Source organism: Danio aesculapii, chromosome 16, assembly GCF_903798145.1.
Source record: "Danio aesculapii chromosome 16, fDanAes4.1, whole genome shotgun sequence".
Classification (NCBI taxonomy): domain Eukaryota; kingdom Metazoa; phylum Chordata; class Actinopteri; order Cypriniformes; family Danionidae; genus Danio; species Danio aesculapii.
In genome coordinates this window covers 40,150,907-40,176,036 of record NC_079450.1, presented here as the reverse complement: position 1 = coordinate 40,176,036, position 25,130 = coordinate 40,150,907, and the positions used below count along the sequence as shown (strand labels likewise).

At 35.9% G+C, this 25,130-nt stretch overlaps 1 protein-coding gene across 1 annotated transcript in view; it reads right to left on the bottom strand.

Moving 5' to 3' along the window:
- Window positions 1-25,130, bottom strand: part of jazf1b (JAZF zinc finger 1b) — a 46,646-nt gene that overhangs the window by 9,967 nt on the left and 11,549 nt on the right. The window contains exons 2-4 of the mRNA XM_056475606.1: window positions 9,200-9,272; window positions 3,143-3,339; window positions 1,320-1,489 (exon numbers count right to left, since the gene is read on the bottom strand). Of these exons, the coding sequence (XP_056331581.1) occupies window positions 1,320-1,489; window positions 3,143-3,339; window positions 9,200-9,272 (440 nt within the window). The remainder of the gene's footprint in view (window positions 1-1,319; window positions 1,490-3,142; window positions 3,340-9,199; window positions 9,273-25,130) is intronic.

Here is a 25,130-nt window from a genome sequence, read left to right as displayed (position 1 = left end):
CTGGTATTTTCAGTGAACTTTAAAAAGATTTGTTTTATGTTAAAATGGAAACCCAGCTATTGATCACTATTTCAGCTAAAACATTTTTTTTTCCATGTTCTACTTTTCAATCTAGGATTATTTATTCTAAAACTAGTTACTATTAAAGCAATCAAACACACATAAACTGTGGTTTACAAATAGAGTGAATTATTAGAGAAAACTAATAGAGTTCCAAAAAGAGCTAAACGAACTGAAATGATGAAATTTTCTAACAAAATCCGGTAGCAACAAGTTAATTGTTATTTCATTTTAGCATGCTTTTAGTTTGCTTTGGCTACGAAAAACTTTTGAGCTACAATTGGTCCATGGCAATTTCGCAATCGGTGGTTGTATTCTGGAACTCTGCTGTCTTTGAAATGCCACAACTAAAAATAGATCTGGTAGCAGATATCACAGCCTCTGCACTTTTTTGTTAACGTTTATTACTATTATTTATTTGTTAAGGATATATGCTTTTTTCACATTCCGATTCCAATGCCTAATTATTAAATTGTTAAAGTGACTAAAATAATTCAATTAAATATTCTCAAGAATAAAATATTATGTGTTCTTTGAAAGAGTGTACTTTAATTGTGATGATATTATATTGTCATTGTGGCGTTATATAACAAGTAGCATAAAATGGTCTAAAAATGAAGATAATCGCGATATATTTTGGCGCAATATATCGTACAACAGAAAAACACTATAGTGACAGGCCTACATATGATGAAACCACATTCAGGAGATCATGAAACCATGAAGCACACATTCTGAAGTAAGACAAAATGACTTTCTCATCACTCTTTCTGTTTTCATTGAGTGGACGCCGCACATACTGTCTAGTATCTACTGTTCTTGTTTTAATTCAATGTCACTGAGTATATCAGTGCTACTGACAGATATTTATGAAACACAGCCATCATCAATGTTATATTTAGACAGTACAGGCGAGCAGTGTCAGAATATTAGAAAACAGTATTCTTTCACTCAGCCTTCGCGTACTTCTTTTTGCCCTCAAACAAAGAATGAAAGGGAACTAGAGGATGAAAAATAAGTATATAGCGGCCTTTAGCTGTTACAAATTCACTGTGTTCATATGGCTTATTGCTTTTATAAACTGGTTGTTATATGCACATAGAAAGGTTTCCCAAAATAAAGCAGTACTGATAGCTCACTGTCAGGCAAACAACAGTCATGTATGGTGTAACAATCAGGTGTGTGCTTTTACAACAACTTTCTAGTCATAATCAAGGACCAGAACCATCCATTTATTAAAAACCTTTTTTTTGTTTTACCTTGTATCTCTTTTTGCATCCAGGCACAGGACATGCAAAGGGTTTCTCGTCACCGCCATTCATGCACATTGAACTGAGAATGGATTCGGAACTAATGGCACTTTCGGTTGTCCATGACTCGTCACTGTCCGACTCTTCATATTCTGCCTCTTCCTCATCATACTCGCTGCCTGAAAGAATAATTTAATAACTGATTACGTTTTGTTCCCAGATATTCAACAACTACACCAACAGAACCAGAAAACAGCATTTCCCATAAGCCACCACATCATATACTGGTAGAGTTATCTTTCTCACAGTACAGTATCCAGCCAGCGAAGCGTTTACGTTTTATGAGAAAGAATCTGGAAGGCATAAGAAGGTCTAAGGGTTAATGCAGAATAATAGTAAGACACCAGCAATTTGAAGACTATTCAGTTTGTGTTCCAAACCCACACAAATAAAATGCCTAAAGCATCTAACTGTGGGAGATAGAGAGCACATGTTGCTTTAGAGAAGTCCATGGGAAACAGCAGCTATGAAAAAAAAAGTCTGTAACTCATAATGTGATTATTTGATTATCCATATTACAACATCAAACAAGCACTGCAGGTTTAATGGAGATACTACTCAAAAATCATCATTCTAGGAAATAAAAAAATAGTGCTCATAAAAATTACAGATGATGTCTACAGCAAGCTAAATGAACAAATACAATAATAATTAAAAAATTACATTAAATAAAAACTAAAAGTAAATGTTGAAATTAACAACAATTACCAAAAATAAAATAACAATTCGCAAAATAAAGAATTGTTTTCAGAAATAGTAAGAACTCGTCCTGCGACAGGAAATAAGTCATACTTAAAGAAATACCAGTAGATGGAACTTCAACAGCCAAACACATCAGTCCAGAGCATGTTTATTCATCATTTTAACAAACAGCCTTAAACAATCACTAAATGGAACGAATGAGGAATGGAAAAAAGGGCCGAATGAAGGAAGGGTCGAACAAGGAATGGAAGTAAGGACCGGATGAAGGAAGGAAGGACTGAACTAATGAAAGAAGGAAGGACCAAATGAATGAAGGATTCAAGGAAGGACTGAACAAACAAAGGAATGAACGAATGAATGAATGAACGAATGAAGAACGAAGGAAGGAACAAATGACTGAAGGAAAAAATGAACAAACGAATGAAGGAAGGACAGAACAATGGAAGGAAGGAATAAATATAGGAAGATAACTGAATACTCGTTTACACATGCCTGCATGTAAACACATCAGCTTTTTACAGTGTAATACTCACAAATCACTACTCTTGAGTACTTTTAAAAGGGCTACTTTTTACTCATGCTTTGAGTAATATTTACAACAGATACTTTTACTCAACTTGCACTACATTTTGGGCAAGTAATGGTACCTGAGTTAAATTTTTTAGTACTTTTTCCACCACTGGTCACAGTTCACGCTATAAACAAGACATTAAGACTAATAGCTATATAAATGACTAATTATCTGCTTATTAATTGTTGGTAACGTAGTAGTTGTGTTTAGGTATTAGGTAGGAATAGGGATGTACAATAAGATCATACTTTATACTGTAAGTAGGCTACTAATAAACACTTAATATATTAATAATAGACATTTGATAAGTGAGTAGATAATAGCATGAACTGTGACAAACTAAAGTGTTACCCAAAAACTAAACCAAAATGAAGTAAAACCAGTGATGAAACAAACTAAAACTTAAAACAAAACTAATTTTAAAAAGCTATGCTACAAAAGCCATGGTCTATACTTGTAGGTATACCTGAATGAAACAGCACGTTTTTGATGGGTATACCTGTCGGGGTGCTGCTCCTGAATGAAGATGAGGGTGTGATGGGCGGAGTCACAGGCGGGGTGAGGTTGCCGCTGTTGTGTCGAGGGGGTGTGGCCACACTGCTGCGTGACAGGCTGCCCGTCAGTGAGAGTGACAGCTTTGGCTGAACTTTCTTCTTCAGTGATTCATGCTCGCGTCGCGCAGCATCTGTCATAAACCTAGAGAGAAAGGTGAACTTTATTAGATGCTTTCAACCTCACTTACAACCAATTACAGTGAACACAAAACTACAACTGCAGCTGGAATTGTCAACTCAGGCTCATTCTGAAAACGTACCGCAATATACATATCTGAAGAGCACCAAATACGTCCCAGGAGCTACGTTTTTTGCAGTTTTTTTTCGCGAATCCACCAGAGGGCGCCGTGTAGGCTTTTTGAGATCTCAAACTTTTCTTTGCTCTTCTCGTGTAAATCTGCCAGAGGCCGCTGTTGACTGACTGAATGACTGACTGACCCACCCTCATCCTTCCCTAAACCCAACCAATAGTGTTTTCAAAAGCACTCTTCTCTGCATCTCAAGTCCACCGATGTACATGGCGAGCTAACTGGACAAACTGGTAACAGCGGGAAAGCCGTCCACACGAAGGTAAGCAGTCAGCTGGTAGGCGCAAAAAGTAACAGCGTCATACCGCCCCGTAGAGTTCATTTTAAAGACAAAATGCAGCCATACGTACTTCTGGCTACATAATTCACGATCTCCAGAAACATTTAGGGCTATGCTTTCAGAATGAGCTTGTGTTGGGAATTGCTCATCAATTCAGCACTGACCAAACCTCTGATCTTAAGAAAGAACCAAAAAGCTAGACCAGGGGTGCCCAAAGTTTTTCTTAAAAAGGGCCAAAAACCAAACTTGATAGAGGGCTATGGGCCAAAGTTAATATACAAAATCTTATTTTATTAAATTTGCCATAGCTAATTTTCTAATTTCACTCATTTTCTTTTTTTCAGCTTAGTCCCTTTATTAATCCGGGGTCACCACAGTGGAATAAACCGCCAACTTATGCAGCACATGTTTTACACAGCGGATGCCCTTCCAGCTGCAACCCATCACTGGGAAACACCCATACACTCTTATTCACACACATACACTATGGACAATTTAGCTTACCCAATTCACCTATAGCACATGTCTTTGGACTTGTGGGGGAAACCGGAGCACCCGGATGAATACCACGCGAACACTGGGAGAACATGCAAACTTCACACAGAAATCTTCCTACCCACTGCGCCACCCCAATTTATCTAATTTATTTGCAAATTTTTAAAAATAACTAGAATATGTTCCTTTAAAACATATTAATTAATGATGCAGTATCATTTTTAACATTTTATAATAAACTTATTAAAGTAAAAACATAATCCCATTTATTACACAATGGAGCTCAATACTGAATACACTAGTCGAGCTGCTGCTGCCTTTGCCTTGATTTGCTCACTGATGTCTTGTGCATTGTCCTCTATCAAGTGACAGTATTTACATTTTAAAAGTAGGATTCATTTACACATGTAAATGAGACATTAATTTTAGTTGGCTTTTTTTGTAACTCTTCAATTGAGCAAAGAAAAAAAAAGGTCATGTTAAATTCTAAATGACGATCTCTGTCATAGGCATTCACTCCCAACCAACTCCCTATTATTCTCCCTCTCTTTTCAGATGGGATGGCGGGCCAAACCAAAGGTTACCATGGGCCAACTTTGGCCAGCAGGCCCTACTTTGGGCACCTCTGAGCTAGACTAACTAACTTCTATCAGTAGTTAAGCCACAAAGCTTTGTTTTTTTTCACAACTTATTTGTATTTGTTGTTAGCAATTTGCTGACCAATATGGGTCAATTGGGTGCAGTCAGGTCCCAGCAGGCACACAACATCATAAGACGTTTTAATAATAGGTTAGATTTAGATTATGATGTCAGGTGACCAAAATTCAATGTCTAGCCAGCGTCTAAGGACAACGATATTTTGAAGTCTAATAATGACGTCCAAAATCCAAAAACCAAAATCCAATCTCTGATAAATGTCGTAATGGTAACCTCCACACAACGTCAAGGTGTAACATGATTTGACAGTGATATTTGGTTGATTTTAGGTTGATTTTGTGGCTGGATGTTGGACATTGACGTCAGCCTGATGTTGGGTTCTGACGTCAACCCAATTTGCATTTCTAATCAAAATCCAACGTCCCCATGACGTTGGGGTACAATGTCAATATGACATCATGTTGACGTCCTGTGCCTGCAGGAGTCTGTGTTTTCCCAGACAGGTTTAGGTCTGTGTCAAGTCAGCTACATTTAAAATAACATACTCCTATTCAAATAACAGTCAGTTAAATGCAGCACATTTATGGGTCTCTTCAGGTTCAGGTGTGCATTTTTGGGCCAGTGAAGACTTTTATTTTGAATGTCTCAGGATCCTTGCTATCTATGAAGGGTCAGAGAGCTCTTGGATAAAATATCTAAATTTATGTTCAAAGATTAATAAATAAATGTCTGGGGATTGAAACATAAGGGTGAGTAATTAATGACATTTTCACCCAATTTTCATTTTTGGGTGAACTAATCCTTTATCCCATTATCAGGCAAAGAACCATATATGGTACCTTCACTGACATTGATCACAATATAATTGTTTTAAAAGTCCATAAGTCTTAGAAATAACCGCCCAGTGACACTCTAGGTTTTTTTCAATGAGTATTTAAATATGTGCCCAATAAAGGGTTAATAAACATCTTAAGATGCTAGCATTGTGTTCAGTTTCATCAGTTGTCTCTATCCATCGGTTTCTTAAAAGGATAGTTCATCCAAAACTAAAGATTCTGTCATCATTCATCAACCTTCATCTGTTGAACACAAATGAAGTTATTGTAAAGCATTTAATAAACCTGCAACCATTGACTTCCATAGCATTTCCTACTATAAAAGTCAATGGTTACAGGTTTCTAACATTTGTCAAAATATCCTCTTTTGTGTTTAACAGAAAAAGGAAACTCATAAAAGTATTAAACCACTTGAGGGTGAGTACATTTGCAAAACAAACATTCTTTACCAAAAAATAGTTACCAAACATCGGTCAATATGTTGTGATTCAACTTATTCAGTGGGGTCCAGTTCACCTCACAACCCTGCATTCGCTCCAAGTTATTTTGCTGCATTATAAAACTGTCAGTAAATGTATGTAATAAAAGACAAATGTTCACACAGACATTATTAAAGCTGCTGTGGAATAAACAGATTGCCAGCAGAAGCCACATAAAGCGGCAATACATGGACGACAGTGTCTCCTCTTCGTTACTCAAGAATTTCCACCACCATTCAGCCTATTAAAGCCGTTTAACACTGGAACTGATTTCTGTCTCTGAGTTTGGCGTATTCTTACATAAACCACATTTAGCAGTGCAGCTGAGAGTATATGAAGACTTTGGTGCTGGTTTGAAGTTCATTATAGCTTCATAAACTGACCAGATCCCTTAGAGGATGTAGAGGAGACTTGACCACACGCGGCAGTTTTCCAGAAACTACCGAATCCCATTAAGGAAAATACTAGACTGCTCTCATTTATCAGGATTTATTTTTGTTATTTGGTTACTTTGGTTACTTTCAACACAGATTTCTACATGAATTATTGACCCAAGTCTATTATTCGACTATTTTGCTTTATGAATATAATATATTTAGGTTCTTTTTAAAATGTATTAATAAATTTTAATACATTTAGCACAATACATTTAGCAAGTGGGTAACACGATCGCCTCACAGCAAGAAGGTCACAGGTTTGAGCCTCGGCTGGTTCAGGTGGCGTTTCTGTGTTTGAATGTTCTCCCTGTGTTGGCGTGGGTTTCCTCTGGGTGCTCAAGTTTCCCCCACAAGTCCAAACACATATGATATAGGTGAATTGAGTGAGCTAAATTGTCCAGTGTATGCGTGTAAATGGGTGTGTATGGATGTTTCCCAGTGATTACATCTGCTGCATAAAATGCTGGATAAGTTGGCAGTTCATACCACTGTGGCGATCCCAGATTAATAAAGGAACTAAGCCGAAAAGAAAATGAATACTGGAATTTTGTACCAATCGATACTAAAGTTTTAAAAACGTCCATTTCCCGCCGACATTTGAAGGCTACTGAGCACATTTGTAAACATTGCTGATTTGCCGTTGTGTTCACGCGCTCAACAGAAATGACTGTGATTGGCCGTGAAGCTCATCAGTTCACCGAACTCACTGCTGTTTACTGAGTGTAACCACAGATACAGGAGCACTGGAGTGTTTTAAATTCCACAATTCATCAGCGGATCGCTCGTATGTTAGCTTATAGACAAACCAGCTGATCGGCGTGACTTTGAAACACTCCAGTCTTAAATCTAAAAGTGCACCGTGTTTAAAACTATTGATTCATCTATTAAAAGTCGACTCATAGTGGTTGAAATGAATCGTGGGGTTATTGAGTTGTTAGCGGAGTCGGCGTGACGTCGGTACGGAACCCATGCCCCTCCTATTTATTGCGTGCGGAGACCCGGGAAAATTTAAACCCCCGGCCTCGCCCACAAACACTGTAGAAAGAAATAGGAGGACAAACACTGTAGCAGATCCCGGTTGAATCATGTCGCGAAGACGCTGTGCTCTGAAGTGTGGAGAGAAAGTTAGTGTTATTTTCTCTACCCAAAGACGGAAGGATCAGAAAAGACTATAGGGTATATGCCGAATTATGCTAATAGGACTTTTAATTTGCCAGTAACCTGGGTTACGCACTTCCGGTGAACTACGAGTGTTGGAAATCCACCTACTGTGGACAGATTTGTCAGTCTGTAATTGGGTTACAAACTATGTTTACAATAATGTCATGCTTACATTTTGCACAAGTTTTTAATTAAAGTATTTTTTCAGTTTGTTCCTTAATATGTTTTGGGTAATAAACTATAGTTTAAAATATAATTAGTGGTGACACGGTGGCTCAGTGGGTAGCTGTTACAATCCAGTGTAAAGTTCAGAGGAGGAAAAAACAAAGAACGGATCCAAACGCAGCATTTAAACATTTAATAAAGAAACTATGACAAAACATGACAAACTAAAATAAGGCAAAACAAACCAGGAACACACAGACATCATAGAAGCAATGCAAAACAACAGACAATGAGAGGGGCACGCAAACTGAAATATATAGTCCTGGCGATGAGTGGGAATGAGCCGCAGCTGTGAATGTGTGTGTGTGTGTGTGTGTGTGTGTGTGTGTGTGTGTGTGTGTGTGTGTGTGTGTGTGTGTGAGAGAGAGAGAGAGAGAGAGAGAGTGTCTGGATGACGGTCAGCTGGAGCAGGTGTTGATAGGTGCAATGCATTCTGGTCATGGTAGTTCGTGTGGTGTGTGAGAATGTTTTCCAGCGATCTCTGGTTGTAGATCGCTGGTGATCATGACAGCAGCGCTGTTGCCTCACAGCAAGAAGGTCGCTGGTAAGGTCACTTTGGTTAAGTCCCAGCTAAGTCAGTTGCCATTTCTGTGTGGAGTTTGCATGTTCTCCCCATGTTCACATGGGTTTCCTCCGGGTGCTCCGGTTTCCCCCACAGTCCAAAGACATGCGCTATAGGTGAAATGAATAAACTAAACTGGCCATAGTGTATGAGCAAGAGTGTGAATGGATGTTTCCCAGTACTGGGTTGCAGCTGAAAGGGCATCCGCTGTGCTGCATATACTGGATAAGTTGGTGGATCATTCCACTGTGCAACCCCTGATAAATAAAGGGACTAAGCTGAAGGAAAATGAATGAATGAAAATATAATTTATGAAGCCTCCAGTTTTTGTAGCTTCAGTTATTGCTGTGATACACTTTTAAAGCTGGCTATTATTGAAATATATGCTGTTATCAATCAATTTGAAAAAATGTATCTATCTATATATATATATATATATATATATATATATATATATATATGTTTTTCAATATAGAATATCCCTAACTTGTGATAAGTGGCCATAACATCAGAAAGCATAGCACATAATAGCACAAATATGAAAATCTAAAGGCTCATTTACCTGTTAATGTAGCTGAGGGCGACATATGTGGGCTGCTGCAGTTCCTGTTTCTCCAACACACGAGGATCTGTATCTAAACAAAACAGACATGAATAATTCACAAGGCTGACAAGGAAACAGACAAACACACCACAAAAGAACAACAGAGAGCACTTTGGGGCTTCGATGGTTTTCCGTAATATAACAATTATTTGACAGACAGAAGGCAACACATAAATGCACTGCGAGTGACAGCAGTAATGTTTACCTATTTACATCCATGTCACTCCAGAGTTATTCTGAGTCAGTGAGTTTGTGGAAGCTTACATGTCATTGCCAGAGTGAAGCTATTACTCACTTTATTGCTAAAGTCATTGACTTTCAAACTCAATACTACATTCTGCCACACAACATGTCCACAATCACATACAGATGGCAATTAACTCTATTAATCAAGTTTTTTCATTAAACTCTACTCAGCGGTGGAATAAATCAGAACTTCTCAGAGCGTCTGCATGGGAGAGAATATCCAATATGGCAAGCTGTTTTAACATTTAATCTATAAACTACACTAGTATTTATTTCATTTACTTTAAGTTATAATACTTATTTGTTGAATATTAGTGTATTTATATCTAATTATATCATTTAAAAACAATACTTAACTACTAAGATACTCGTTCTTGTTTATTATATTAATGTTCATTCAGATATTAATATCTAAGACAATTAAATAGGCACTAGTGCTTATTTATTAGATACTAATACTTACTCATTAGATATTAAAACCAGTTAAAACCATTAGAACCATTATAAACCAGTACTTTTCTGATATATACTAGTACCACTAGATACTAATATCTCCAGAGTATATAATAGTACTCATTATAAGAGTTAGGAGCTATTCTATTGTTGCGTTATTGCCACTAACTTCTAGAAGGATCTTTCATTGACAGATGTAATCAGTTCTGATTAATATTCAGTTCTTATTAATTTGTGGCTGTTCTGACAAGTCATCAACCCAAAACATGAGTAAAAAACAGTTGTGACGAGTTATAAAAGAACTGTTATTAGTATTAATTACAAAAGATGCTGTTTAATAAGTACTAGTAACTAATAAAAGACACATATTTGTTTAATTGGTGCTCGTAGTTAATTAGCTGCTCACTGTATTAGCAAGTACTAATATTTGTATAGGAACGAGTTTCTTATTGTTAAGCATTAATTTCTAATAAAAAGGACTAGCATCTAATCAGTTTTGACACTAGTCACTACTGAAATTCCTTTACCTTTAATCACTTAGCAGACACTTTTATTTTAAGTAACGATTTAAGCGATAAACTGATTCCTTGCAGTACATCAAGTAGTTTGTGAGGAATAATCACTGGAACCTACTATCTACTTAACAAGAAGTATATCAAAACAGGCACTAGTATAATGGATAAATACTGGTAGACCCTTACTAATGAATAAGTATCACTGTTTAAGAAGTACTGTATCTAATTATGAATAATTAGAACCTATTTAACCCTTAAAGACCTAGAGCTATTTTGTGGGCACCTAATTGGACTCTATTATTATATTTTAAAAACTGTTTTATTTTTATTTTAGCAGTCAGACTCAAGTGTCATATATCATTTTAAACAGGAGAACCTGAAGCTTCAATCTGTGTCTGTAAATTCTAAGAAAAATGACAAAAAAAATGTAGCATTTTCCACAGCTAACATACTCAAAATCTCTTGAAGTTTGCTTTTGTTTCATTAGAAAGTTATGCTAGGATATTTTATACATCCATTCCCTAAGCAACTTATAGTAATTTATTACAAAGTTATTCAAAGGCATTTTTAAAAACTAGTGCATTTTATTTACAGACAATGTAGATGCCCAAAAGTTGAAAGTGAACTAAACAGAAAGATTGTTACAAAATAATTGAACACTGAAGCAAGTTTGACTTTTTCCAAATAATATATTTTTAGTTGCCATAAACAACATCTTTGACAATGAACAAATAAAAAAATAATACAAATAGAAAATAATGTTTCAAAGTCCAAATGAACACGGTGCAAATCCACAGTAAAACCTTTAGATATAAATATTTACTATACTATAAACTAAACTAGACTGAATATGGACCATCCTCAGCTTTTATGTGCCAGCATGGATATGGTGTTGGCCCTGTTGCTCCTCAGCTGGAACCTTTGACCATCAAGCTACTATCTAAAAATTTAATAATTATATGTATTATATTTCAATTGATTCTAGTACTTAAACGAATAAATAAGTATATGTGACATGAAAATAGATGAGCTACTAGTGTGTTTTCTAGGCTAAGTGTTAAAACGGCTTGCCATTTATCCAATAGCTGTTTGGTAAAACTTAAGACAGCCATTTGGTTATTGTCACACCACACTCAACGAGCTTTCTGCCATTCCTCCCAGATGTGCTCATTTTCTGCACTCCAGGCCCACCCAGATCAGCAAATGCCCGCACGCCACGCCAAAAGTTGGATTTATGTCCGGTTTTTAGTCGTGCATATTAAAGAGTCGACTTCAGAAATAAAGATATCTGTTTCGGGGCTGTTCTGTCAAAACGGCTTCTGGTTCTATGCGGTCAATGCTGTCACGAAGCGTCCCTGCTGGACTGTTGTGTACTACGCCGCCATCTCGTGGCCATTTTTATCTTTTCTTTAAATAACACACATTCAATTGAGATTATTTTAAACTCCATTTGAACACAAACTGGGTAAAAACGTCTCTAAACTGCACCTCATCGCCTGCAAACACAAAAATCCGCTAAACGTCCCAGTAACTGTAACGTCCCTTCTGTGGTCGGCGGTGCCCGCATACCAGCAGCTCTGCCAGGGTAATGGTTTTCAGATGCCTGTCTCTAAGGGCATTCTCCAACACCATTAACTCAAGCACTGCCAAAACACAGTTTCATCTAATGAGCCTCCCCTGTGCACCCCCGTGATGCATCTCAATGCCTCTTTTTATGCCTCTGCTGTGTGAGTAAACACATTTCTTTCTGCCCAGTTTAACCCGAACCATATTTGTCTCAGCTCTCAAAAACCACGCGGCTCCCCGGCGCGCACGAGCTGCTATTCCGGCCAGCGTGGCATCATACACACTTCGTGGCTCTACCACCTTGTAATTAAGCAGGCACACAGACGCTGCCACCTGGTTGTTAGTATAGCGACATCCAGTGTTTGGAAATAACTGTAGTAAACAATTGATGTTTCAATTACGCATTTCATTCAGACAAGTGCGGGGATAAAACAACATCATGTAAAAGTTGAATGCAGGTTCACAAAGAGAGATCAAGGTCAGGGGCAAATTTAGTGATTTGGGGGCCCTAAACTATTCCAGCCAAGGAGCCCAAAAGTTCTAAAATGCACCTTTTGTACTTAATCTTTTAATTATTTAGCTGTTTTTTCTTATATCATTCGATCTCATTTTCTGCATTTTATCTTAACCAATGCAAAATAATAATAACATGTAAAGCACATTGTAAAACTTTTAAAATGATTTAATTTCTCAAGATGAATTCACAACCAAAAATAATAAATGAATAATTTCATTTTTAAAACTAAATATTTACTGATTTGACTGCTGGACTGGTCCATAACTGAAGGTAGGGAACCCTCACCGTACAAAATATGATAGAAAACAATGTTATATATAATTTATAGGTATCATTTATACTTCTAGGTATTTATTTGGGGGCCCTTAGATTTTCTGGGGCCCAAAGCAACCGCTTACCTTGCTTATTAGTTAAATTCGCCCCTGATAAAGGTGATGATATAGTCTATTTTTATTTCTCCAATTTATGTATATAATGCAGTTAGTGGTGTCATTAATCTTTATTAAAGTGGTAACATCTATTTTTGCTAGGCCTATATATGATTATCAATAACATATGCAAAAAAACAGATAGATGATTCGACTCTGAGCACCATCCTCTGGTGTGATTTGAGAATTCAATCTACATGACTCTAATAATGCATTGTGGGTATTTTAGAGGTTCTTTATGGACACTGGATTTAGGCCCAATCCCAAATGTCAACCTAGACCAAAGGTGGCCAAACTCGCTCCAGGAGGGCAGGTGCTCCAACTTCCTTCAACACACCTGCCTGGAAGTTTCTAGTATAGCTAGAAAGAGCTTGATTAGTTGGTTCAAGTGTGTCTTATGGGGTATATTATATGCACACAGACCTTTAATTTCAGTCAGCCAGCCCCAGTGCTTCCAGTTAATTGTCAACCCATACAAAATCGCGGAGTTTAAGATCTGATTTCTTTAAAAGAAAAAAGCAATCTTCCCTGCCTGGCTGAGATACGATATAAAGTTGGTCTCGGACCAAACAAGAACCACTGCATTGAATTAGATTTTTCCGTGCCATGTTTTTAAAATATGGAAATTAATTTTACCCCAGTATTTTCAATAGAATTAATGACGGCGCCTGTGTTTAAACGGTCTTTTGTCTCTTTTTTACGCTTTAACAACCAAATGAATGCTTAGGTCTATTTAACTAATTTTTGAATTACATTACAGCATTGATGCTGTAAAAGAAACCTTATGAAATTGAAAATGGTCACATGAAGCTCTCACCGGAAATTCATAATTGGCTGAAAAACCCTTGCTGTGAATATAGCCCATTGGACTTGGAACTAAATTCTGCAGAACACCGGCCCTCCAGGACAAAGATTCAGCACCCCTGGTCTAAACCCTTGTGGTCTTCATCCAAGTACGCATTTTTATCATGTAACGCCACTAAAATCTACTCAGTAGAGATGTGCATCAAAAGCACATTTGCAACAACCACCCCTCTGAAAGTCAATGTGTCTGCAAAAACAACAAATGGGAGCTAAAAGAGTGCACTTAATAGTCTTGTTTTCAAGCCTGATTACAATTGACAGGTCTCCTTAAACATTGCCCTATTTAAGAATAAAGGAAGTTATTATTATGGACTCTCAAATTTATTTATTTTTTAATTGCCCCTATGTTATTTTTAAGGTTCCTCATATTTTGGAGATCTCCTACAATAGATGAACCCAAGGCCAAAAATCATCTGTTTAATATACATTTAAAATCACAGCCTCAAATCATTTGTTTTAAGATTTCTTTTTAAATACCCTCCATTCTCAGAGCCTACTCTGCTGTGATTGGTCAGATAGTCCTGTCATTTGTGATTCGTCAAAAATAACACGCCTTTTACCATATCTGCACATAGAAGGCTTCCTTCCCTCAGTGAGTGTAAACACTACAGGATATAAGGATAGCATTGATTATTGCACGGCATTAGTTCAATAACCAAAATGTCTCTCATTAATTTGAATGGCAAATGAAACATTGCTGATGTTCACAACATAACTGGTAAACACAAGAAACATTGTGACATGAGCAATCAGTTAGAAGGCTTATTCATGGATTCATCTAAAATAAACAAAAAATTAATGTTTTAATTTTACTTTAACTTAAAATATTCTTAAGTTAAACAAATATTGGGGCCTCACAGTGGCGCAGTGGGTGCACGATCATCTCACAGCAAGAAGGTAGCTGGTTTGAGCCTCTGGTCAGTTGGCGTTTCTGTGTGGAGTTTGCATGTTCTCCCTGTGTTAGCGTGGGTTTCCTCCGGGTGCTCGGTTACCCCCACCAGTCCAAAGACATGCGGTACAGGTAAATTGTCCGTGGTTTATAGGGTGTGAATGGGAGTGTATGGATGTTTCCCAGTGAAGGGTTGCAGCTGGAAGGGAATTCGCTGTGTATAACATGTGCTGGATAAGTTGGCGGTTCATTCTGCTGTGGCGACCCCAGATTAATAAAGGGACTAAGCCGAAAAGAAAATGAATGAATGAATGAACAAATATTAATTTGATGTTTAACACCAGTCTGTGGCAGTTCATTCTGCTGTGGTGACACCTGATGAATAAAGGGACTAAGCCGAAGGAAAAAGAATGAATGTTTAATCTGTTCAATTGATGTAAATTGAAATAACTTGTATAACTTGATTTATTACTTGTGGAATCACTATTACTTTGTGGAAGAATTGGGAGATATACATATGAATATTATTAATGTAGACGCTTATTTAAAGGATGGTCGAACCAAAAATAAAAATTCTGTCATTATTTACTCTCCCTTCACTTATTCCAATCCTGTTTTTTTTCTTCATTTGAAAACAAATTAAGCAATTTAGCTTACCCAATTCACCAACAGTGCATGTCTTTGGACTTGTGGGAGATACCAAAGCACCCAGAGGAAATCCACACCAACATGGGAAGAACATGCAAACTCCACACAGAAATGTCAACTGACACAGCCGGGGCTCAAACCAGCAAGCTTCTTTTTATATTGCCCCCTGCATGTATATCAATTACAAAAAAATGTATATAAGCACTTAAATGTCTACTTACTAATTCAACTTTTCTCTTTTGCCGCTGGCTTCAGGTAGTTCATATGTCCTGCTGTGCTTCAGCAAAATTCAGCATCACAAGCAAACTGACCATCTTATGTCATATAACACACTGTAAAACCCAAAAAGTTAAGGTAACTCAAACCATTTGAGGAAACCGATTGAAACAAACCATTTAAGTTCAAAAGCTAATCCTAATGAGTACTGTGAACTTAATCCATTTGAGCAAATTAAGCAATTTGAGCACAGTAAAACCCAATAAATGAAGAGAAACTCAAACCAACTGAGTACTGTAAAACCCAAAAGTTAAGGCAACTCAAACAGTTTGAGTAAACGAATTGCTACAAACAATAAGTTAAAAAAATATTTTTTTAACTTAGTGACTAATCTATATGAGTACTGTGAACTTACTCCATTTAAGTATAAGTTATGAGGTATTAAATTAACTACACTGTAAAAAGTGATTAATTATTTAAAGTGAGTAAACCAATTGCCTTAAAAGAAACAAGTTGACTTTACAAAAATAATGTAGGTAAATCCATTGTAACTTGGAACACTTAAGTTGACTTAATTTTTATTATTATGTGAATTGTATTCACTTTTTTAAAACTAATCCCTTTTTTCCAATACACATTTATTATATTTGTTTTTTCCAGCTTTTCTGTATCTAGCAAAATGACAGAAACTAAAATAAATCTGCTCTTCCAGACAATGTGTCTTCTAAATTCAAAACAGGCTATAATTGTACATTTTATAGACTTTAAATATGTGAGTACAATAAGCATTATTTTAAAAATTAAGTCAGCTTAACAGTTTCAAGTTACAATGAATTTACTAATATCATTTTTGTACAGGCAACTTGTTTCTTTTAAGGCAATTGGTTTACTCACTTTAAATAACCAATCACTTTTTACAGTGTAATTACCTTCAATAACTCTTTTCAAATGAGCAATATTAACTTTCAGTCAATTTTGAGTTCACTACAATCATTTCATTTGATAAAGTTGACTATTGGGTTTTACAGTGCATATATTGACCAATCAGCGCGGTTAACAAGGCAGAATTTCACACGCAACCAATCATTTAAAACAAAGACATGGTGAATCGTTTAAAGAAATTAAAATGTTAAGTTCAGAGAACTTAAAATATTAATTAAAGGTTTTTTGCTGCCTAATGAGTAATTAAACACACCTGTTTTAGTTTTTATGACAAATCTTGTTTTTTTAAGTAATGTTAAGCTGTATTAACTTAATATATTTAGTAATGACAACAGTGGGGTTTACAGTGTATGATTATGATGAACTAAATCTATAATAATATGGATGATAAATGTAATGTTAATAGTAAATGTAATGCATAGTATAAAAATGCATTTTTTCAGATGTTATTGTTTTGCTGAACTCAGGCCCGCGTTTCTCTATTAAAATATTTTCAAGAAAATAAACTACCAAAAGATTTGAAGCGTATTTAGTACAAGTTTATCATATTTATCATTATAAATATTGTACCTCAGATTTGTAAAAATCTTCATCTGGTTGATTTTCCGACAATAGATAGTAGTTTAAATGAACAATTTGCTTAATCAGGAGCAAAAATATGACAGTAACAGAAATTTGACATTTATTGTGATAATTATCAATATTTACTGATATGAAAACCGTGTGATTTCTTAAAGAACATATCTCCTACCAAATATGGGGTCGGTTTGGGACGCCATCTAAACAGCAGGCAGGTATTATATAGGTGTGTGTCGGTTCATTGTTTAAAGCTTTCAGCCCGGCCTGCACCTCAGCTAAAGTGTTTCATTAGCACTGATTTAACTACTGTGAGAAAGACCCCACACTTTTCTGCCAAATACACACACACACACAAAAGACGCATTAGGCAGCGCGTTGATTCTGTGCCAAGAAAAAGGAGTTTTGTATGTGACCCGTGCAGGAGAAAAGCCCCAGAAGAGGAGAAACAAGAAGAGCTGCGTACAGTCACACACACATGGATCAATCTGCACACACACACTCCGTAAATCACAGAGGATTGTGCAGGTTTCTTTCGGCTTGAAGTCACTAAGGGGCCGCTGCCTACCAGGACCCCATTACAGAGAGAGGTGGTCCACGAGTACACAAACAGGTGGTCTACTATGGTGGTCTCTCTCTCTCACACACACACATATTTCAATACTGCTCAAGACCAGGAACAGCAGGTTCAAAAAGATCAAAGAGAGGAGAAACGGGTAGAGATAGACACACAGCCTAGCAACGGAGAACAATTAGGCTAATGACTATCATATCCGATCATCTCAAATTGTGTTATTTCATTTATTCAGTTTGCTTCGGCTTAGTCCCTTCATTCTTCAGGGCTCGCCACAGCAGAATGAACTGCCAACTTTTTCAGCACATGCTTTACAGGACGGATGCTATTTCAGCTGCAACCCCGTACTGCGAAACACCCATACACACTGATTCACACACATACACTACGGACAATATATACATACAGTATATATATATATATATATACAGTTGAAGTCAGAATTATTAGCCCCCCTGTTTATTTTTTTCACCAATTTCTGTTTAACGGAGAAAGATTTTTTTTCAACACATTTCTAAACATAATAGTTTTAATAACTCATTATTAAATGAGTTTTAGTAACTCACATACACACATACATACGTATATATATATATCATAGGCATAGGACGATAACCAGTTTCAAGGTATACCACGGTTTGGAAGAGTCAAGGTTTTAAAACCGCAAAAATTTTCTTTTATACCATATATGTAAGGTATAGGTAAGGTTTTATGTTTATTTTTAATGTGTTGTAAATAAATTTGTGTTTTTAAAACAATGAAGACAGCAGAAGTCAATGATTTATTTTATTTATTTAGCCTGACATGTTTACTGTTCCAAAATATTATAAATGTTTCCTAAAATAAAATGTATTGTGTTCAATTGTTTATTTACTCAGACATTTAAAAAGAACACATTTTAGAGCAGTAATCACAATATCCTGATACAGTGAAACCCTGGTATTTTTATCAGGTTATCACACTGTCAGAAACTTACTGGCCCACGCCTAATGTCATACATATCAAGTAATTAAAAAGACTTAATGATGGGATAAAAATCTGCGGAAAAATTTGCAACAAATTGTATAAATTATATAAATATATATAATGAATTATAGTTGAATTTTAGGGTGAACTATCCATTAAGAGAATCCAAAATTAAACAATTATAATGCAATCATAAAAATTCCCTACATAATGGAAAAAAAACGACCATAGAAATCAGAAAAGTTTGTTCCTGTAACTAGTAGTTCCAGTAGAAATTGCTTCTGTCAAACTGTTTGCTATTCAGAAGATGCAATGTTTGTGTATGGGTGGTCCTATACAAGTGAGCATCACAACACACCCAAAAACACACAGACACACACACTCTAAATCAGCAACAGCCCCTGCCACGCTTAATCCAGGTAATATCAGCTCTTCCTGTCATTAGCAGGCCTGTGCTGGCTTTGGATGGAGGGAACAGGGGGTGCTGGTTTGAGGTAATTAGCTCCACCAGGTGCAGCTCTGGGGGCTCCAGTCGCCGCTCTTCAAATTTATTATTTCCGTTGGGAACTTTTTTTTCCAGGAGCCCTCAGTGTGGTGAAGCTCAGAGAGGCTCATTGTTCAGAGGCCTGCAGAGCTGACATCTTGAAAGCAGAGGAGCTCTGCAGGGTGGTTATAGTTAACAAGAACTAAATAAATATATATTTTTTGTTACAAGAAATTAATGTTCACTAAAATTAAGTAATAAATGAAACATTCTGCTATTTTTATTTGACTTACTAAAATAACTAAAACAAAAAGATAAATATACAGGAGTCAAAGATGAAAATTTGAAGAATAAAAAAACAATAAAAATGTAATACAGTTTTAAATAAGATGCAGCTCTCTTTTAGTGAGCAAGAAACAATATAATCCTACATTTTTTTAATGACTTACAAATTATATTTTATAAACAGTTGAAGTCAGAATTATTAGCCCCCTTTGATTTTTTTTTTATTTATTAAATATTTCCAAAATTATGTTTACACAAACCACCATTACACAATACCTTGCCTAATTACCATAACCTGTCTAGTTAACCTAATTAAGCTAGTTAAGCCTTTAAATGTGACTTTAAGCTGTATAGAAGTGTCTTGAAAAATATCTAGTTAAATATTATTTACTGTCATCATGGCAAAGATAAAATAAATCAGTTGTTAGAAATGAGTTATTAAAACTATTATGTTTAGAAATGTGTTGAAAATAATCTTCCCTCTGAGTCTCCGTTATACAGAAATTGGGGGAAAAAATAAACAGGGGGGGCTACTAATTCTGACTTCTACTGTGTATATATATATATATATATATAGTTCTTTTGTTTTTTTTTTTTAATTTTCTGTCTTGCATGTGACTCAGTGTCATTTACTGATATTAAGATATTGGCTTTTATTTTTGATAGCAGATAAAAAAAGACAATAAAAAATTCTATATAATTATCTCAAAAATAGTATATTAAAATAATTATATTAGAAAGGTTAAGTATTACATTTGAATTTTATTAAATTGCCAAATAATTAAAAAATAATAATATTAGTATGTAATAATTTAATGTTTCTATAATAATATAATGTACAAAATATCATTCATTTAATAATTTTCCTTCGACTTAGTCCCTTATTTATCAGGGGTCACCACAGCGGAATGAACCACCAACTATTCCGGCATATGCTTTATGCAGCGGTTGCCCTTCCAGTTGCAACCCAGTACTGGGAAACACCGATACACTTTCACATTCCCACTCACACTCATACACCCATATGGCCTACTTTGTTTACCCAATTAACCTACAGCATCTTCGTATTGTGGGAGAAACCCACGCAAACAAGGTGAGAACATGTTAACTCCACACAGAAATGCCAACTGGCCCAGCCGGGATTCGAACCAGCAACTTTCTTGCTAACCACTAAGCCACCATGCTGCCACAAAAATATTATTTAAATATAAAATTAAATAAAGTATTAAAAACTCTAATTTATTTCTGTTGTATACAACTATTTCTTTCAATTTAACTTGAATATGTTCACTAAAATTAAGAGTTTTAAGCATCATTTCAAGTGTAAAGTTTTTTTTATACATTAGATGGTGTAGTTTTTCCCTGAGCAAAAAAGTCTGACTAAAATAATCATCATCATCAAACATCAATTTTGTATTACATTTCACCCACATTTTGACATTTTATTTTCACAGCAGTTATTCAAACATTTCTTTGTGTACTAGTTGTTCTGTCTCTGTCTCTATGTACTTATTTAATGTCTCTGACCATATAATTCATATATTATTGTAATTATTACTTAAATATGACCATTAATTAAAATGTATTTAACCGATACACATACTTTCAAATAAAAATTAGGAATAAAAATGAAAAATTAAACGAAAAAAGCACAATAAAAAATGAAAAACTAACTTTTATTGAAATACTGAAATACTCTGTCTCTATTCATGCTGATTTAATGTCCCTGACTCATAATTCAATTGTAATTATTACTTAAATAGGACCATGAACTAAAATGCATTTGACCCATACACATACTTTTTAAATAAAAATTATGAATAAAACGAAACTTGAAATTTTAATTTGTATTTGAATTTGAAATTTAACCAGAAAATCTGAAAATAAAAAATAATCCAAAACATTTATAATCGTACATCATTCCCATTTGGTCAAGCTAAATCTTTTTAAAAACAGATATTTCAGAAACAATGATTAAATCAACTAAGTTTCAGCATAACATGTATATTTATGATCGTCTCCAATCACCAGGAGGATTTGAGCTAGCTAAACACTGAACTCGTGACCAAAATAATCCTGAGCGCCGTTACCCATTCAACTCCCTAAATCATCTCAGCATCATATTAACACTTTTAATGTGAAACCCACTGAGGCCTCAGCCTGCCAGCTTTAAATTCACCATTTTAAGAGCTGGAAGTCAAAAAAGCATAGCATAAATTGTCACATGAGTCTCGGAGGGATCTTTTTAAGGACACGTTGCTTAAAAAGCCACATGTCCAAGTAGCAAAAGCAAAAGATGTAGACACACCCTAGTTTCTCCTTCCCCATATTAACGATGCTGCCTTCGTAACATCTAACAATCAAACCCCAGAGAGTGTTGGAACCACAAACTCAAATTTGCTCGAAGACGGAGGAAAAATACGAAGGTGATAAAATATTACAACGTTAAAACTTCACAAGCTCATTTGCTGTTAGCAATGAGGCCTATCGGCACCATTTCTACACCCAAGCTCGCAAAATCTCCATGTAGCTTCTCTTAAAGCGCACTATCGCCCCCTACTGGTCACAGGAACACCTTTAAATGAACCCACCTCACCCGCCAGAATGCCAGCTTTGTTTAGCTGGGCGTTAATTAAAGCAGAGAATGTTTTTAGCAGCAGGTCCCCAGATGAAGAGGAAGAAAGGCCAAAATCCACCATCCCACTTTGTAATTAGGCTTCCTCTAGGCCAATGTGGGGCCATGCCAGATTTCACACCTCGCCAGGAGCACGGCTGTGGGTGAGGGAGGGCTTCCATGGGACACTAATTGGCTCATTACTGCGCAATAAGTCACCTTAGCCACACTCTCCTTCAGCTAACACCCTGGACACATGCAGGACAGGCGATCGGAGATATTAAAACAAGCTCAGCTCAGGTCAGCTGCCTGGAGTTGATCAAGCTCCATCTCATCCCATCAGAGAACGGGGCACCATGTGTGTTGACACATTTGGTTCGAATGTAAACATGATGGTCCTGAGGGCGATTTAACCTAGCGCATAAATCCATCAGTGGAAATACGCTAAACAAAGGCACGCAGGCATGCAATGCGAAGGCTATCGGTTTTCAGATTTACGGCTTTAAGAGTGCTAAGTGGAACAGCAGTGTTTTTCTAGGTCATTTTATTTGGTTGGAACGCCGCTCTTTTGTGTTAGGCCTCCATTTTGTGTCTTAGTAAAACAAGCCCGTGCTTATATCAACAAAAAAGTAGGCTACCTAAGACCAACATGAAAACACAAAGCAGACAAAAGACACATGCAGTTGTTTTTTAAGGGAACAAACAACATTTTGTTCAGTCACATGCACATTTTTTCACTGTAAAACTCAATAAGTTAAGGTAACTCAAACCATTTGAGGAAACCGATTGCAACAAACCATTTAAGTTCAAAAAGTAATCCTAATGAGTACTGTGAACCTAATCTATTTGAGTAAATGAAGCACAGTAAAGCACAGTAAAACCCAATAAATGAAGAGAGCTCAAACCAACTGAGTACTGTAAAACCCAATAAGTTAAGGCAACTTAAACCGTTTGAGGAAACTGATTGCTACAATCCATTTGAGTTAAAAAAACGAATCTAAAATAGTACTGTGAACTTACTGCATTTAAGTTGAAGTAATGAGGTTTTTAATTAACTCATTACCTTCAACACCGAGTTCAAAACTCTTTTCAAATTAGTAGAATTACCTTTCAGTACATTTTGGGTAAACTACACTCACTTAATTTGATAAAGCTGACTGTTGGGTTTTATCGTCTATCAAACAGCCTTGTTTACACCAGTGTTGATTTTGACAGCAAATTTTGATTTAGTTTTAGTCTTAGTCTTTTGAATAAAATTCCATTTTAGTTTTAGTCATATTTTTGTCTTCTGAATCATTTTAGTTTTAATCTAGTTATAGTCGAATAAATCTCGTAAGATTTTAGTCGACTAAAATATATTTGGTTTAATTGTAATTTAATTAAATATTGTTTAAATATTGTTTACAATATTTATTTATACAAAATATTCTCACTTAAAAACAGTACAATACGGTATGATATGGGTCACTTTTATCAGGCTTGCGTTTCCACTGCCAAAAGGATACCTTTTTCGCGGGTGTGGTGTACGACGTCAGACGATGTCATTTTTACTCGAGGAAATGTCACACTAAAGCTGTATGGGTCATTCACATATCATATGAGAAGCACTTCTCACAAAACATGCTTTATAAATACTTGTGTATAAATGTTCATTACTAACATTTCTATGAACAGGATTTGATTATAACTGCAGGTCAATAATAGCCTATACTGTAATGTCTGTGATTATATGAAATAAATAAATGCAACATATATGAACAAATACAGACCCTTACAGTCTCCGATATGTTACCAATTACAGAAAAACTACACACAGCATACATTATTTGGGTTCAAAAACAACATGCAACACGCAACATAGCCCAGTGAGTACAAATCTCTCATCTGTGTCTTTAATCTATACCATTTAACCTCTGTTAGAGAGTAATTCCATCATTCTGAGCTCATAACAGTCCAAAAGGTGATGATAATAGTTAAACAGGGCAGTTTGTTCATCTATTATGTTAAATAAGCATCATTAGCTGCTGTTTTTTCCAGCTTCTTCTTTGTTTTTTCCCGCTTCACTTTCACTTTTGTCTCTTCTGAAAGGATCGGATATCAGAAGTGCTTAAATAATCATGCGCACATTATTAATATGAGCTCAAGAAGTTTGTAATTTCAAATATAGACATGCGATGAGCTCTCTGAAGAAAGTAAAACCGCTAAAGCTTTTAGACAGGCTCATAAAACAACAACAGGACGCAGCAGATTTTGTTCTTCTTGGCATTGTGGCTGTTCATCAAGACGACAACAAGGTTTGAGCTCGGGTCGACCATGGTTCGTTATTATATGTATATATTATTACGGTGTAATGTCTCAGCTGTGTTTTTAAAAATGGTGCTTCCTTTGTTTTCGTTCTTCTGCTTCTGCGAGTGACATATCTCTGTAAACCAATAGCGTTCATCTGCTCATTTAGCTCCGCCTTTTGGTACCGTTTTCTCGTGATAGGTACCCTTTCGAAAGGGTGCCAAAAAAGTGGTATGCTATGGTACAATTTTAGGTACCCTTTGACAGTGGAAACGGCCATAAAAGCGTACCAAACCATACCGTACCATACCACTCAGGGAAACGGGCCAATAGAGGAATTCTTAAGCAAAGATGTACGTAAGAAATAAAAGAGTGCTTCACTTTAAGGCAGTTTCATTATCTTGTAGGTTGTATGCGACTCCCTGATAAGCGGAGATTATAGCACTTTAGTACTGTATATTCACATCCTTACAGACGTAAGAAGAAAATCACAATGCTGAATGATGTCCTGAATAAAGCAGTTTTTGTTTTGTGTTAGAGGTACACCGTAAATGGCTGTTGTCATGACGATCGCGACAGATGATGACTGATGATGTAATCGTATCCCTCGTCTACAGTGAATCAGTTAACATATATATACTTTTCAAACGTGTGTGCATCATGCATCACACAACAAGATTAATTCTGATTGGATATTTACCCAAAAAAACCCTCCCTCAACCACATTCTCGTCTCATTTTTTTAGTCAACGAAAATGTCAGTATATTTTTATTATAGTTGTCGTCATCATCACTTAATTTTTATTTAGTTTTCATCGGTA